This window comes from Penicillium verhagenii (assembly GCF_028828195.1).
Source record: "Penicillium verhagenii strain IBT 33310 chromosome Unknown utg000006l_segment0_segment0, whole genome shotgun sequence".
NCBI lineage: Eukaryota > Fungi > Ascomycota > Eurotiomycetes > Eurotiales > Aspergillaceae > Penicillium > Penicillium verhagenii.
Genome location: NW_026643170.1, coordinates 1797393 through 1814101, shown reverse-complemented (window position 1 = coordinate 1814101; position 16709 = coordinate 1797393). Strand labels below are relative to the sequence as shown.

General features: G+C 50.8%; 6 protein-coding genes across 6 annotated transcripts; 3 read left to right on the top strand and 3 right to left on the bottom strand.

Moving 5' to 3' along the window:
• Window positions 1-647: 647 nt before the first annotated feature.
• N7466_006089 (chaperonin-containing T-complex subunit CCT4) lies at window positions 648-2598 on the bottom strand (the record flags this gene model as incomplete). The annotated part of the gene is made up of 7 exons (XM_057165486.1): window positions 648-1505; window positions 1575-2147; window positions 2202-2231; window positions 2283-2312; window positions 2369-2391; window positions 2447-2498; window positions 2551-2598. The coding sequence occupies 7 exons, from the start codon at window positions 2596-2598 to the stop codon at window positions 648-650; spliced, it is 1614 nt and encodes a 537-aa protein (XP_057021085.1).
• Window positions 2599-2922: 324 nt separating this feature from the next.
• On the top strand, window positions 2923-4448 carry rpt1 (proteasome regulatory particle base subunit RPT1; the record flags this gene model as incomplete). The annotated part of the gene is made up of 4 exons (XM_057165485.1): window positions 2923-3017; window positions 3104-3218; window positions 3279-3508; window positions 3569-4448. 4 exons carry the CDS (start codon window positions 2923-2925, stop codon window positions 4446-4448), a joined length of 1320 nt encoding a protein of 439 aa, XP_057021084.1.
• A 1679-nt stretch (window positions 4449-6127) lies between these two features.
• On the top strand, window positions 6128-8439 carry N7466_006087 (uncharacterized protein; the record flags this gene model as incomplete). The annotated part of the gene is made up of 6 exons (XM_057165484.1): window positions 6128-6169; window positions 6244-6298; window positions 6370-6443; window positions 6510-6673; window positions 6756-8144; window positions 8220-8439. 6 exons carry the CDS (start codon window positions 6128-6130, stop codon window positions 8437-8439), a joined length of 1944 nt encoding a protein of 647 aa, XP_057021083.1.
• Window positions 8440-9367: 928 nt separating this feature from the next.
• Window positions 9368-11063, top strand: N7466_006086 (uncharacterized protein; the record flags this gene model as incomplete). The annotated part of the gene is made up of 2 exons (XM_057165483.1): window positions 9368-9980; window positions 10072-11063. 2 exons carry the CDS (start codon window positions 9368-9370, stop codon window positions 11061-11063), a joined length of 1605 nt encoding a protein of 534 aa, XP_057021082.1.
• Window positions 11064-11703: 640 nt separating this feature from the next.
• Window positions 11704-12049, bottom strand: N7466_006085 (uncharacterized protein; the record flags this gene model as incomplete). Its single annotated transcript, XM_057165482.1, has 2 exons — window positions 11704-11970; window positions 12017-12049. The coding sequence occupies 2 exons, from the start codon at window positions 12047-12049 to the stop codon at window positions 11704-11706; spliced, it is 300 nt and encodes a 99-aa protein (XP_057021081.1).
• A 3149-nt stretch (window positions 12050-15198) lies between these two features.
• On the bottom strand, window positions 15199-16679 carry N7466_006084 (argininosuccinate lyase ARG4; the record flags this gene model as incomplete). The annotated part of the gene is made up of 2 exons (XM_057165481.1): window positions 15199-16538; window positions 16625-16679. 2 exons carry the CDS (start codon window positions 16677-16679, stop codon window positions 15199-15201), a joined length of 1395 nt encoding a protein of 464 aa, XP_057021080.1.
• Window positions 16680-16709: the final 30 nt, after the last annotated feature.

Sequence of the window (16709 nt, the reverse complement as noted above, 5' to 3'; positions counted from 1 at the left end):
TGGAGAACGGGGGTTTTGACATCGGGCTCATCGTCAAGCTCTACAGGGTTTTCAAACAGTCAAGAATCCAGTGATTACTGTATCCATATATTGCTCTCGTGAGAGAGATCATATAGATTTGGGGTCGGGGCTAGTGATGATCACCGATGTATGACAAGCTCGATTGATGGTGAGGTGAGCAAGTCAGCTCTCAAAACCCGGACCGCTTCTTCGCAGGCGAGACCACTCAACTCATGTAACAATCTGTACCTTTTCCGACTTAAGCCTTAATGTGTGGTTGGTTTGTGGCCCCGCGGACCATGTAGTAGCCCTCCGTATACTAGTATCATCGTAGGAGGAATTGCCAAGACCGTGCATCCTATTTCCCGACCTCGGCAAGGGGAAGACGCGGTACAAGCTCGGAAAATGCGGAAACATCGAATGGCTTCATGGCATTACGCGCGGCCAGCATGTGAAATCCCCTTCAGCTGAATCATTTACGTTCGAATCTACATAGAAGGAACCTGCCTAGCTGGCTGGTCGACCGACTTTGGTTAAGAAATAGCAATCTATAAGACCTCTATCAAAACTGGATATTTTTTTGTTGGTAATTACTCATTGCAATCACATTGCATTTCATCATACAACCCTGTGCAGTGTGAAATTTTTTACCGCGACAGAGCAATGTCATCAATTCTCATGATCATCTTCACGGTCTCAGCAGCCAGCTCAATGGCACTGGTGCTGACCAACAGGGGTTGCAGAATGTTCTCCTCGGTGATATCATCCTTGACACCTCCGCTGCGGATGCTGACACCAGCGTTGTGCTGACCCTGGGCGTGACGGTGACGCAACTCAGTAACAACCTTGATCGAGTTCAAACCAGCATTCTCGGCAAGAGTGGTGGGGATAACCTCCATCGCATCGGCGAAGGCCTTCCAGCAGATAGACTCGGTACCTGTGAGCTCGCGAGCCCGCATGGCAAGGGTGTGGGCCACCTCAACCTCAGGAGCACCACCACCGGCAATAAGGGCGCGCTTCTTAACGAGACAACGAATGACACACAGAGCGTCGTGCAGGGATCGCTCGGCCTCATCCAGAATCAGGTTGTTGGCACCGCGGGCGACAATGGACACTGTCTGGTTGGTGGGGGTAGTGGTGGGGGACTTAATGCCGGTGATCTTGACGTAACGGGCACCCGAAGCCTGAACCTCCTCGACAAGGTCGGCAGTACCGAGCTTGTCCTCGGTGAAAGAGTCGACATTGGCGACGGGCTTGCAGCCAAGAGACTTGCACAGGAACTCAACCTCATCACGCTCGATATCCTTGATGGCGAGAATCTTCAGGCGAGACAGGAAGTGCAAGGAAAGGTCGTTGACGGCGTCACGCAGAATGGACTTCTGGATCAAAAGCACGTTACACTTGGTCTTTTGGATCTTCTTAACCATGTTGAGCAGGTACTGGCGCTCCTCCTTCAGAATCTTGTCCATCTGGCGGTAGTCGTTCACGACAATCTGGTTCTCCATCTAAAAAAAAGAAAGGCAAAAATGTCAGTCATCGAATTTGTGCCGATTGAAAAGGGTATAAACACATACATCGGGCTTAGGAGGGCTCAATTGGAATTGAATGAGACCTATCCGGGCCTTCTCAATTCTTGTGGGGCCACCGCTGCTCTTGATGACGGGCTGGTTCAAGACCAAACCATCAATCATCTCACTGTCCTCAATAGTTCCGCCGACCTTCTTCACAATCCGGATGTTTCGCAAGTCCACGTTCTCAGCAGTCTTGGGGTCACAAACTTTCAACACGGAGTCGACGGCCATAGGGCCCAGCAAACCAGAGTGCTGGGAGACAATCTTCGAGGAGAGAGAGGTCGAGGCAGCTTGGAGGAGGGTGGTACGGTCGGACAGGTTGATAGGGCGGGACATGTTGTGGAGGATCTCGACAGCGGCGCTGGCAGCACGCTGGAAGGACTCGGAAATGACGGTGGGGTGGATGCCCTTGGACAGCAAACGTTCAGCAGCGCCGAGGAGACTGCCAGCAATAACAACAACTGAAGTTGTTCCATCACCAGCCTCAACATCTTGTGCAGCACTCAAATCGACCAGCATGCGGGCTGCGGGGTGCATCACGCTCATATCTCTCAACATGGTGTTTCCATCGTTGGTCTGCGGGGGGGTTAGTCGGAGAAGTCATTGGAAGGAATTGGGCGCTTGGCATACGATAATGGTGTTGCCCTTGGCTGTTTGGATCTATACTTGTATTAGCATTATGTCAACTCGAAGGAATCATGGCGGACTTACCATCTTATCCATACCCCTGGGTCCCAATGACTGTCGCCTCGTTAGCCCCTCATCTCCGAGAATGTTCAAGTTTTAGATATGCGTACTGTGCGGATAGCATCGGAGACAGCTGGAACAGAAATGTTAGTCTGAGAATGCTTGAATGAGAAAAATGCATGACATACCCCGAGCTGCCATAATGTTGGAGGCCCGCACGGCCATGGGCTTCTCCTTGTCCTGCTCGCTATCAGAATTCAGTCCACACACACAAGATTTTCACTGGACGCACCTTGAAGGAGCTGTTGGCACCGGATGCCTGAACCGCTGAGGTCGCCATCTTGAATGTTGATATCAAAAAGGAACCTATGTAAAAACAAAAAAACAGGGGAAGTCGAATCGGCGGTGGTGGAGTGAACACACAGAAATTCTGCGAGGTTCTGGGGCGGTGATGAAGCTTGGCACTGATTAGTGAGTTGAGCTCGGCCACCGCAGCTCTCTGCTACATCACCACCTCCATCCTATTCCATTATATCATCCACCTCCATTTTTCTGCCGATTCCACATCATTCAACTTATCTGCTGTCGTCTTTGACTTTCTTTCCAGTTTCTTTTCTTTTGCCTCGATCCTAGGTCCTCAGCCCGGGGCTGTCAACACCTCATTATGCCTAGCGCCACGGGACAGAACTGGGAGAAGTACCAGAAGAACTTCGCGGATGACGATGAGCCAGAGAAGAAGATCACACCTCTCACAGATGAGTAAGTCTTTTTCTTTGGTATTGAAATGCATACAAAAGCCATCACCAAGCTCTGTGCAGTACTGGTCGCTAACGTCTCATCCTCAGTGATATCGCAGTACTCAAGACCTACGGCGCGGCCCCCTACGCGAAGGCACTTCAGAAGCTCGAGAAGGATATCAAGGATAAACAAGCAAGCGTGAACGAGAAGATTGGTGTCAAGGTGATTATTGATCCAGCTATTTCGATCCCTTGAACCGCCCCAAGCTCATACCCGCTCCAGGAATCCGACACTGGTCTCGCACCACCACACCTTTGGGATGTTGCCGCCGATCGACAACGGATGGCCGAAGAGCAGCCGCTCCAGGTGGCTCGCTGCACGAAGATTATCCAGGACGAAAAGGATTCGGACAAGAGCAAATATGTCATCAACGTCAAACAGATCGCCAAATTTGTGGTCAATCTAGGAGAGCGCGTGAGTCCAACAGATATTGAAGAAGGCATGCGCGTTGGGTAAGCTTTTTATTCTCAAGCCAGATTGAAGTCCTTTCCATATGCTGATTGCGAGTGTAGTGTCGACCGGAATAAGTACCAGATTATGCTGCCGCTCCCGCCCAAGATCGATCCCAGTGTGACAATGATGACAGTCGAAGATAAGCCCGACGTGACCTACGGCGATGTGGGTGGCTGCAAGGAACAAATTGAGAAGCTACGAGAAGTTGTGGAAATGCCGTTGCTATCACCGGAGCGGTTCGTGAACTTGGGTATTGACCCACCCAAGGGTGCTTTGCTCTACGGTCCCCCGGGTACTGGTAAGACTCTTTGCGCTCGTGCCGTTGCCAACCGAACCGACGCTACATTCATTCGTGTCATTGGAAGTGAACTGGTACAGAAGTACGTTGGTGAGGGTGCTCGCATGGTCCGTGAACTGTTTGAAATGGCCCGGACGAAGAAGGCCTGTATCATTTTCTTCGACGAAATTGATGCCGTCGGTGGAGCTCGTTTCGATGACGGTGCCGGTGGTGACAACGAAGTCCAGCGAACCATGCTGGAGCTTATCACCCAATTGGATGGTTTCGACGCCCGTGGTAACATCAAGGTCATGTTCGCCACTAACCGACCTTCCACCCTGGACCCGGCGCTCATGCGTCCCGGTCGTATTGATCGAAAGATCGAGTTCTCTCTGCCTGATGTCGAGGGCCGTGCAAACATTCTGCGTATTCACGCCAAGAGTATGTCCGTCGAGCGGGATATTCGATGGGAGTTGATTTCACGACTATGCCCCAACGCGACTGGTGCGGAGCTGCGCAGTGTTGCGACTGAGGCGGGCATGTTTGCCATTCGTGCCCGGCGGAAGGTAGCCACCGAGAAGGATTTCTTGGCATCGGTAGAGAAGGTGATCAAGGGCAACCTGAAGTTCAACTCGACCGCCACATACATGCAGTACAACTAGATATCTGGGCTGACTCTGGCATGGGAATGGTGCATGAGGTTGTACGATCACACCCTTTTTCTTTTTACATGTTGGCCTTGGGTATTTACTCTGGGCCGTGTGAACGAATCTATAATCTACCATATTTCAAACATCTCCAATTTCGTAGGGCCTGCTTATTACTCTACAAGTACTACTTGACTTTCTTTGGAAAATATCTAATCTTTTTATTCAATCCAGTCAACTGGTACATACCTAGCACCTACATATAATGAACCAAAACCAACATTTGAATTGGGTGTTAGTAGTCATGTTTTCTCGCCGCGAAACTGCCTTTGGCAACCGTGAAAGCTTACTAAAACATTTGAACCACTCAAGTGCTAGTTATTTGACTTGATATGAATCAAAAGTGAATATGCTTTCCAAGGATTGAACGCGGGGTAGTGTCCTGACACTCAGTGCGAACTAAGGTTCTCTTGTGCAGCTCCTCCAGGGCTGAAGCTGGCCAAAATCACTGGCCTCCAGCAAATTTGTGTGAAAAGGCCAGATTCGATGTCCCATTGTGTTTATAGTGTTTGGTATGTTAACGAAGTGAACACGTCCCATTACAACGTCAAGCAACTCCTCGATGCTGAAAACGTCTTACATTGCTACATACTAGTATGTATCTGATCTTGCACGCTGGGATTTCCAGATGTCTGTATTCATGTGGATTTCTTACCTTCAACCGGTTGGTTTTCACCGTTGTCAGCCTTGATGACTGGTATACATATATCTGCAGATTTGAGACCCGAACAGACGGATCGGAGATCGGACGGGATGTAGAGAACTTGGAATATGAACGATCAATTGATGGATTGCCCAACTTTATCCTTACCACAAGACTACTGTACCTAAGAAGGCCGAAACTAGACCCCCTGGGTCATGTCACACCTGGGCACCTCAAGTGCAGGGGAACATATCTACACAATTGATGTACGCACGCAGCAACATTGAAGGCCGGTGCTCAGGTAGTGTTTGAAGCATCGCCCAACACAAGTCATTTTTATGATTACGAAGTATGATATAGCTGCATATATGCGGAGTACTACTCCGTACTAACCATATAGCTTGTTTAGCAAGTAAGACCCACTCGATCGCCGATATGTGAATGTACTGCCGATATAGCGGTACCGGAGAAACCTGTTTCCGAGAGTTGTGGGAAGATCGTATATCCGGGGAAAAGGGATGAGAGGAGGACACATCGGCTAATGGATTGGAACAAGCATGATAGTGCTTGAGGGAGTAGTGAAGAAGAAATTAGATCTGTTGAAATTGGATTGAATAGGTTGATGTTTAACTAGAGTTATTTGCCAATTTCCTTTCCCTCTTATGTTTAGCAAGCGTCATGGATAAAGACGATGAAGCTTGGATCTACGAAAACGAGGTCACGTGTCACCCGGCAGCCCGAGGCAAGTGACGGCGCACGAAAATGAGCAGGGCCCGATGTAGCCAATCAGCGCACGTTCAATTGTAAAAAAGCTGAGATTAGGTCAGCACCAACTGCCATCCGCAAGCCGAATTCCATCGCCGAAGTTGCTCTGCTCTCCAAAGGAAGTTCTTCCACCTCTCCCCTCTACCAATCTAATTCCCCACCGTGATACCGGTGTTATCTTTTCTTTCGGGTGTTTAGGGAGTACCTCCTCTTCAGACCCGTCATTATGAGCTCCATGAGCTTGCGGAGCTTGGCTCCCGCCTCTAAGGTGAGTAGCCGACTTGCGATGATTTTCGGCCCGGGTGCGATCCTTGAACTGACCGAGTGTTTCGCAAATTCCAGGTTTCCCGTATCTTAAGGGACCAGAGACGTCTTTTCTCCTCATCTCGCCCTGCTGGTATGAATTGACGATTCTTCAATCCGATCACGTCACGTCACGACCTCACCACTAACCCGCATCCTCGATAGCCAAGATCTGGACCAACCAGCCGCTGCGCGCCAAAGCCGCCAATGGCTACATCTCTGAGAAGTACCCCATCATTGTAAGCCGATACCGCCATAAAAAGTGAAACTATGCAGGAGAGAAAGGAGATTCTGACCCAATGCAGGACCACGAGTACGATGCCGTTGTCGTTGGTGCCGGTGGTGCCGGTCTGCGCGCTGCCTTCGGTCTCGCTGAGGCCGGTTTCAACGTTGCCTGTGTCTCCAAGCTCTTCCCTACTCGTTCCCACACTGTCGCCGCCCAGGGTGGTATCAATGCTGCTCTTGGAAAGTAGGTTTCAATCCCCCAGAAAAGATTTGCATGGATGGAGGAGTTTACCCCGGATCGGCAACTAATCGAACTTCGAATATAGCATGCACGAGGACGACTGGAGATGGCACATGTACGATACCGTGAAGGGTTCCGATTGGCTCGGTGACCAGGATGCTATTCACTACATGACCCGTGAGGCTCCCGCCTCCGTCCGCGAGCTTGAGGGATACGGTTGCCCCTTCTCCCGTACCGAGGATGGCCGCATCTACCAGCGTGCCTTCGGTGGTCAGTCTCGAGACTACGGAAAGGGTGGTCAGGCCTACCGTTGCGCCGCCGCCGCCGATCGTACCGGTCACGCTTTGCTGCACACCCTCTACGGCCAGTCTCTGCGCCACAACACCAACTACTTCATCGAGTACTTCGCCCTCGATCTCCTGATGGAGGACGGTGAGTGCCGTGGTATCATTGCTTACAACCAGGAGGACGGTACTCTGCACCGCTTCAAGGCCCACCACACCGTTTTGGCCACCGGTGGATACGGACGTGCCTACTTCTCTTGCACTTCCGCCCACACTTGCACTGGTGACGGTATGGCCATGGTTGCCCGTGCCGGTCTCCCCAACCAGGATCTTGAGTTCGTTCAGTTCCACCCCACTGGTATCTACGGTGCCGGATGTCTGATCACTGAGGGTTCCCGTGGTGAGGGTGGTTACCTGCTCAACTCCGAGGGTGAGCGTTTCATGGAGCGTTACGCTCCTACCGCCAAGGATTTGGCCTCCCGTGACGTTGTTTCCCGTTCCATGACCCTGGAGATCCGTGAGGGCCGTGGTGTCGGTCCCGAGAAGGACCACATCTACCTCCAGCTGAGCCACTTGCCCCCTGCTCTGCTGCACGAGCGTCTGCCCGGTATTTCCGAGACCGCCTCCATCTTCGCCGGTGTCGATGTCACCAAGCAGCCCATCCCCGTTTTGCCCACCGTCCACTACAACATGGGTGGTATCCCCACCAAGTACACTGGTGAGGTTATTGACGTTGATGAGAACGGTAACGACAAGGTTGTTCCCGGTCTGTACGCTTGTGGTGAGGCCGCCTGTGTGTCTGTCCACGGTGCCAACCGTCTGGGTGCCAACTCCCTGCTCGATCTGATCGTTTTCGGCCGTGCTGTGTCCCACCGTGTCCGTGACACTGCCGCCCCTGGCAAGCCCCACAAGGAGCTTGCTTCCGACGCCGGTGCCCAGTCCATCAAGGACCTCGACTTTGCTCGCAACGCCGACGGCCCCAAGTCTACCCACGAGGTCCGCAGCGCCATGCAGAAGGCCATGCAGACTGATGTCAGTGTGTTCCGTACCCAGGAGTCCCTCGACGAGGGTGTCCAGAAGGTCAACGAGATCGATACCTGGTACGAGCAGGTTGGTACCAAGGACCGCAGCATGATCTGGAACTCCGATCTTGTTGAGACCCTTGAGCTCCGCAACTTGTTGACTTGCGCGTATGTATTCCCCTTTGGTTGATTATGAACTTTCCCTTGGTTATTTGAACATGATGACTGACTTTGTTGATATAGTACTCAAACCGCCACTGCCGCCGCCAACCGTAAGGAGTCCCGTGGTGCTCACGCCCGTGAGGACTACCCCGATCGTGACGACGTCAACTGGATGAAGCACTCCCTCACCTGGCAGAAGGAGGCCCACGGCAAGGTCCAGCTGGGCTACCGTGCCGTTGAGGCCAACACTCTGGATGCTGAAGAGTGCAAGCCCGTGCCCCCCTTCAAGCGTACTTACTAAACACCCTGTTTATTGGGAGGAGTTGAAAGAATATACCACGTCCTGGTTTCAGATGTTCGGTTGGAAAACATCTGGTTTCGAGGTGAAACAAGCGTGGTGTTGACGGATAAATCCACGAAAAGAGAGCATGTTTCTTATTTTGACTGTTATTTTACCATCCTGTATAGCCATATTTCCTATTTCCTTTTAACCTCCAGGCGAAGAGTCGGTGCACTGAGTGCTTTTTCTCAGTTTATCTGATATTGGAATTTCCTTTTAATTGGTTCTGAATTTATTTTGTCCTGACTTCCGTGTCACCGCTGTAATGTCGTAGAATATCTGGTTTTCTCCTATGTCTTTATTTGAAGCTTATTCTTTGATGTTCTATTTTCAATTCGTGCCTGGGGCTCTGTGCAACTGTCAAAGAGACTTCGCCCCCATATTGTGATTGATTTTGATTGGCCTGTATCGAACTACTATGTACGCCCTTTGGGCACTGCCGCAATTTCCAAGGTTCACCTTTGGTATACACATACCACCTCTACCAAGTCAACGTTCGCAGATTGGAATGATGCATATGATGTATAGAGTATTGTGCATCTCGTTCGGCTGTCTAGGCTACGTTCACCATAGCTGAGCCTGCAATTCCTTCGCCCTCGAAGTCACTAAAAATGATGGACCCCTGTGGGAAGACTCGTTGGGAACAAAGAAACATACAAACCCATGTCTTTGAATGAAATGACCCTGCCCCCACTTCAAAAGCCACTTCCTAGTACTCATGAGGGAAAGGACCGACTCAAAATAACGATCCCTGTTCTGTCTGGTGACTCTTCTTTTCCCCTTTCCCTTTCCTTTTCTCTTTTATCCCCGAATCCATGTCCCAGTACATTTACTTGCACCGTGTACGTCGGTCTGGTGCTTCACTCTGTTTGCCTTGCGCTTCTTCAAAATGGAACTGATGAACCACTTGGTCCCTCGAACAGACGAAACATGTACAGGTGATAAACTTTGGTATGTCTGTACTGCTGGTGACTACAAGGGTTGTTGTTCCAGCAATCCGTGTACGTCGGGAGTATGTCCAGACGACGATGATACTACAACCTCCTCTACAACAACGACTTCAAGCACCTCCACATCCACAAAAAGCTCAAGTACTACCAGCACTACTAGTACGACGACCTCATCAGCGCAGACAACGACCTCAGCAGCGCAGACAACTACCTCTGCTACTGCGGCCACCGGAAGTTCTAGCACCAGCTCGAGCACGGGTACTATCGCATCCGCAACATCTACAAGCACATCAACCTCAACCACAGCACCATCCAGCTCCAACAATCAATCAGCCATAATTGGCGGAGCAGTAGGAGGCGTCGCAGCCCTTCTGATCATAGCAGCCCTCCTATTCTGCCTCTGGAGGCGCAAACAACGCAGGAAAAACGCCCAACCCCGCATTATCGACAGGGGTCCATTGGACTCGGAGCAACCAAACGATCACCCAGTCCACCAGCTACCTTTCGCAGCCGAGAAAATAAACGACTATCACGGTGCCATCCGTGGCCTCGGTAAGCGCTAAATCCCCCATTTCCCCAAAAGGGACTAAATCAAGTCCACAAAGCAAACAACACACCGCTAATCCATATGCCCTACCTCTAGCGGCCTCAGTCACAGACTCAAATGACCACACCACCGTTGGCGGCTCCAATGCATCAACTACCGGACTTAGCAAAGTGGGCGGCGCATCGTTTCCTAATACGATGTCCAACATTCCCTCCGCTGAGCTCCTCGCCTCTATCCCCAAACGGGCAGAGTTTACACCCGAGCTTCCAGATAGAGCCTCCAGGCGTGTGCGTGCTGAGCTCCCTTCAGAAACTCAAAGAGATCTTATAAATGTCCCGCTAGATCAACGGCGGCCAGGAGTCATGCTCTATCAACGCGGTGGACATTCGAAGCCTCTCCCTCAGAGTCCACTGGTTCCGTCTCCTTTGAAGTTGTCCTCGAGACTCCCGAAGGCCGAACCTGGGAATAAAGCATCAAACTTGGCCCCTGATACCCTTATGGCGCGTAGTACGGCCCGGCAGCTGGTTACCGACGAAGGAGTGGTCATGGGCGCGAATCTGGATCGCTATTCTGGGGACCCACGGGCAGATGATACAGACACATCTATTGACGGGTGGAACGGGGCTGACAATGCGGCTGGGAACGGAAACGGAAACGGCAACAGTAACGGTAACGGGCTCTCGAATGTAGATCCAGATACGAAGAAGGGCAAGGAGCACTCATGGCAATCCCAAGACCACGTCATGAGCTTCATGAACTTCGATGGCAGTCTGCCATTAACTGACGTCTCCGAGGCGGGCAACTTGCAGCGTGAATCTGGATCCGAGCAGGCCGTATCCCCTCCCATCTCACCTCCCGCCTCCACGACTATCTCTGGTCCTATTTCCCCTCCTACTTCTGTGTCTGCTTCGCCGGCTTTTCTTGGGAACAAGCATGGAATGAGCTTTTTGGATGGCCCTCTTTCGCCGACGACGAGTGAGGTGCCGCCTGCTTATGAGGCTGGGGAGGGAGACACTGAGTTCGAGGTTAATGGGGAGAGGAAGACACCGGCTGGGACGATGGGATTGGGAGTTACGAGATTTGGTTGATGTTGAAATAGTTGATTGGTTTTGTTTCTTTTTTTATTTGTTGTTATAGGCAGCGGAATTTTAATTTCAATTCACACATGTGCAAGGAGGGCACCTGAACGCTCGTAGCACTTGAGGCTAGCACATCGTCAGATGTGCATCGATCTCGCTAGCAAAACCAATGTGCACCAACGCGCAGCGCAACCGGATACTAAGTCGTCAAGAAAACCCGTCAACTGGGAATGTGGGTCCAGATGTCGGATTGCACAATGTGCATGCGTGCGTGTGTCAATGTATTCTCAAACTATAGCTAGACCTATTATTCAAAACTGTCTTCGCCGCTATCGGCCACGTAGCCACGCAGCCACGCAGCCCACATGTGCACGCTTTACCGCCTCCACATATCAAAAACGAGTCTGGGACATTGATGTCTCAGTACTAGTCAACTTGAGTTAGCCGCCAACCTGTTCCGCAGGTTAACCGATTTAAGAGCATCAGCCGTCCTCTTAGTGGCACTGTACGGGCAGTCGCCCTTTTCTTTTTGTCTCTAGTCATTCAATTATGTATGAAGTTACCGTATAGTTACCGGCGTACGGACATTCTATGCTTCAACGGAAGAAGCGCCTACATTACCACGGCGATGACTAGCTACTAGGTAGTATTAGGTTAATAGAATATCATCATCATCATCCTCACCATCATCGCCATCACCGCCATCACCGCCATCCTCACCATCACCGCCATCCTCGCCATCCTCACCATCACCGCCATCCTCGCCATCCTCACCATCCTCACCATCCTCACCATCCTCACCATCCTCACCATCCTCACCATCCTCACCATCCTCACCATCCTCACCATCCTCACCATCCTCACCATCCTCACCACCATCATCACTATCATCACCATCATCATCACCCAATAGAGACTTCGGATATCAAAGTATCGTTGACGGTTTACCGGTTGTTAGAAACCCTTCGGCTCAGCTGGTTCTGGAAATATACCATCAACACTAGTACGCCGTAAACGTTTAGACGTTTCAACGCATTGAGCCATTAGGCGGATTACACTCTGGTTTTATCCGTGCTGATTATACATGTTCTGAGGTCGGATTTTAGCAAACTGCATTATTCCCGCAAATTTTCTTAATTGCGCAACAAAGAAACAGCGAAGTAGGTAGGGCGCGGGCTAAGCTAAGTGCGCTAATTCGTCCTATTGGGACAATGCACTTAAGTGCTATTTGCAGCCTGGAGTTTAGTACATAGTACACTAGTAGTATACACTCGCGGGAAATAAGCACGTGTGCAGGACTCATGTTACACAAACATAGTAGTAGCAAACCGTGTGTACCAAAGGTTATACTAGGTACTATGCAGCTAGGTACGTACTCTGGATTTGTTACTATAAATATTTCGAATTTCGTCACTTCTCCGACGCTTTTTCTTTCCTTCAACGCATCTCGTCAACGATCCTCTCTTTCACTCACGCATTTATTCAACGCCTTTTATATAAAGCACGCCACTCGCAGGCGCATCCGGGCAACGCCTTTTCTGTCTTCCCACGCACTTTGTCGGCGCCTTTCTTTCTTTCCTCCGCATCTGGATTTCCTCAATTTCCTCACTCGAATTTCCCGCCCATCTGTCGAGTTTCCTGCCCATTTGTCGAATTCCCTCTCGGAGTATCCCGTTAAGATGACATTTCACGGGTCTTTCTTTCGAACGAACAACGTCGGAGCTCGGAGCTCGGGTTTCGGGTTCCGGATATAAACAATATCCTCGGGGATAAACTCGACCTCGGAGATAAACAATATTCTCCGAACTCCGAGGTCGTTTCCGGGAATAAACAGAATGATCAGACCCAATCGCCAATGTCTGAATATACATACATATCCAAATGCCTGAGGAATATATACATATATATCCTCTCTTGTTTGTATATATATATATATATATATATTTATATATATCTCTCTCTCTCGCGGTATTGAAATTTGAATACCGGAGTATCCCATCTGGTTTGAAGAGGATACAATCGTGACAGAGGACGACCGTCGTCCCATTTGAACGAACAGAGCCAAAACATGGCTTTCAAATGTTGAGCATCTTCAATGTTCCAGTTTCACGGGATTTTCATGCCACCTATGAAATGACGCTACGTCAAGCTTGTCCTTTTCGAGGCCCCTTTCGAATTTTCCTTGGATTCAATGTTGTGAATATGGCGGGTCAACATTCAAGAAAGCAGTAACATGCTCCTTGGAGTTGTTGCACCCGCTATATGACGAAACGGTGGAGCTGAAACTATCAGTTTTCATGTCGTTTGCCAGGTGACGAATTAGCTTAGGCCAAAGATACTTATGGCTTCGACTGCCTTGGACCCTCATCGGGGGAGAGGTATCAGGCCCAGTGGAGAAGAAACTGGGGTTTTCGCCTTGCAACTGTTTTCAATTGGCTGTCACATACATTCCTCTACCATGCCACAAAACAGTGAGGTGAAATTAAGCTGCCGTTTTTCATTAGACAGTGAAATACATGCTCGCGCTGCCTGAGTGTGGTGGGTTTGCCCAGGACTTGGATCCGGGCATATTGCATGAACAGTCATGCAATCTGAAAAATGGTTTTTCGTCTTGCGAAAGTTTTCAAGTGGCTGTCACATACAGCCCTCTACCATGCCTCAAGACGCCGAGGTCAAGTTACGCTGCCGTTTTTCATTCGACAGTGAAATACATGCTTCTATTCGGTGTTATGGGCTACCTAGGGACCCGGGCATACTGCATGAACAATCATGCATTCTGAAGAATGGTTTTTCGTCTTACGAAAGTCAAATGGCCCTCACCGGTGGCCCTACCATGCATTGAGACGCAGAGGGTCGAATTATGCTGCCGTTTTTCATTCGACAGTGAAATACATGCTCGCTCTGCTTGAGTGGGGTTATTTACGCAAGATTTCTACCCAGGACTTGGATCCGGGCATACTGGCCGGCATGAAACTTCATGCAATCTGAGAATCCCGGGTTTTTCGTCTTACTAAAGTCAAGTTGCCGTCACCGGCGGTCCTACCATGCATTGAGACGCGGCCAGCCGAATTATGCTGCCGTTTTTCATTCGACAGTGAAATACAAGCTTGCTGTGCTTGGGTGTGATGGGTTTCTCCATATTGCACATGTGCATGGAAATGCATGCAATTTGGAAAAACTAGGGGGTTTCGTCTTACGAAAGTTTTCAAGTGGCTGTTTCATGCGGCTCTACCGCACGATGGATGACTCTCCGCGGTTGTTATTGACGGAGTGGATGCTCATATAGCTGGTTGTTGTGATTGATTTGCCTTGGCATGCTCTCGGAACAAGACTGTTCTTCAGTCAAGTGGCCGTTGCATCATCAACGCACAATTATTCTCCGGGGTTGTTGCCGGAGCGATTGCTCATGTAGCGGGCTGTTGTGATTGATTTACCTTGGCATGCTCTCGAATTAACACTGTTCTTCAGTTGAGCTTCTAGCTTTGTCTTCTTTTCTCTTGTAGCCTTGTATTATCGTATCGAGTACGTGCGTTCTATCATTGACCTACGAGTTCGGTTATATCAATGTAGTCTAGACTTGATTAATTTGGCCTGATCGGGTGCTTTGCTAGATACGCTCCCTCGAAACCATCCTGTCTAAATGGCATCTCGCCGATCTATGATCATTTGCAGGCTGCTAAAAGATGTCGGTTTCGGACTGTTTATCTTTGAGAGGGAGTTGGAGGAGCTTTAGGGTAGTAGGAATGTTGAGGCTTAGGGGGAAGGGGTTTGTTGGTCTTTGGATCGGGGGTGGAGGAGGGGGTTTGATTGATGTTGCGAGGCATTTTGGGGTAGGAAGTGGATTTTGATGTTGGGTTTCATCGTGGATGCAGCACTTGAGCCTTGATGTTGGCCCTCGGTTGGAATGCGTCCAAAACGGCTGATCGGCGATGAAGTCACTTGAATACAGACTACGGGTGCTATGTAGTAGACTCTACGACTTTGTAGATTAGGAGGAATTGTGAATTCCAGAGAAAATAATGTGAACTGAAAAAGAGACTTAAGTCCTTTTTTTTTCTAACCTGAGAGAATATAACTCAAAACCGCTGGTACTTTTCATGATATACTGCACAAAACAACTTGCCATCTACTCAACCGAATGCAATTATAGCAGCTTCTTCAACACGGAAGTCTGCTCGATGACAGCCCGCTTACTGGTGCCACCGATGGCATCCTTCAGCTCAACGGCACGCTCATAGTCGAGGCAAGCCTGGACATCCTCGTCGAAGCGGGGGTCCAAGCCCTTAAGCTGCTCCAGGGAAAGAGTATCCATAGGAACATTGGTGCTCTCAGCAAGCTGCACAACACGGCCGGAAATGTGGTGGCCCTCACGGAAGGGAACGCCCTTGCGGACGAGGTAGTCAGCGATCTCGGTAGCAAGCATCTCAGGCGCCAAGGCGGCAACCATCTTCTCAGGGTTGGCGGTCAGTGTAGACAGCACACCGGTAGCGATCAGGATGCTGTCGCTAACGGTCTTGATGTGGTCAAGCAGGGGCTCAATGCTCTCCTGCAAATCCTTGTTGTAGGTAGTGGGAAGACCCTTGATGGTCATCATCAGACCAGCCATCTGGCCGAAAGCACGACCAGACTTGCCGCGGAGCAGCTCCAGGCTGTCGGCGTTCTTCTTCTGGGGCATAAGGGAAGAGCCAGTGGAGTAGGCGTCGGACAGGCGGACGAAGCCAAACTCGAGACTGCTGTAGATGATCAGATCCTCGGCCCAGCGGGAGATCTTAAGCATGAAAGAGCTACCCCACTGCATGGTCTCCATGGCAAAGTCACGGTCACCGACGGAGTTCATGGAGTTGTACAGCAGGTCGTCAAAGCCAAGCTCCTTGGCCATAGCCTCGCGATCAATGTTGAAGGGGTTGCCGGCGAGCGCACCGCAGCCCAGGGGGCTGCGGTTCACGCGGCGGATGACCTCGCGCAGACGCTGCAGCTCGCTGGCAAAGGCAGTGGCGTGGGACAGCATCCAGTGGGACCAGCGGACGGGCTGGGCCTTCTGCAAGTGGGTGTAACCGGGCATGATGTAGTCGATCTCCTTCTCGGCACGGGCAATGGAGACCTTGACGAGGTCGCAGAGCTGGTTGTCCAGGACGCGCAGCTCGTCACGCAGCCACAGGCGCATATCGGTAGCGACCTGCTCGTTACGCGAGCGGCCGGTGTGCAACTTGCCGCCGATCTCCTTGCCGATGATCTCGCCGAGACGGCGCTCGTTGGCAGTGTGGATGTCCTCGTCGTTGGGCTTGGCCTCGAAGGTGTCGGTGCGCCATTCCTCTGCGATGACCTTGAAGCCGCGCTCGATCTCGGCGAACTCGTGGGGGGTCAGGATACCGTTGTTCTTGTTGGCACGGGCGAAGGCAATTGAGCCGGCGATGTCCTGCTTCCACATGATGCGGTCATATGGGAGGGACTCGTTGTACTTGACCATGAGGGGGTCGAGGCCCTCTGGGAGATTTTTTGTTAGTTGTGAGTCAATCGCGGGATGGGAGTTTGGCGGGGGAGAGTTGGCGGGGGTGGAATGGGGTCCTTACGGGTGAAACGACCTCCCCAGAGCATGTTCTCTGCGACAGCCTTATCGTTGCTCATAATGGCGATTTTGAATGTGATCAATTGGTT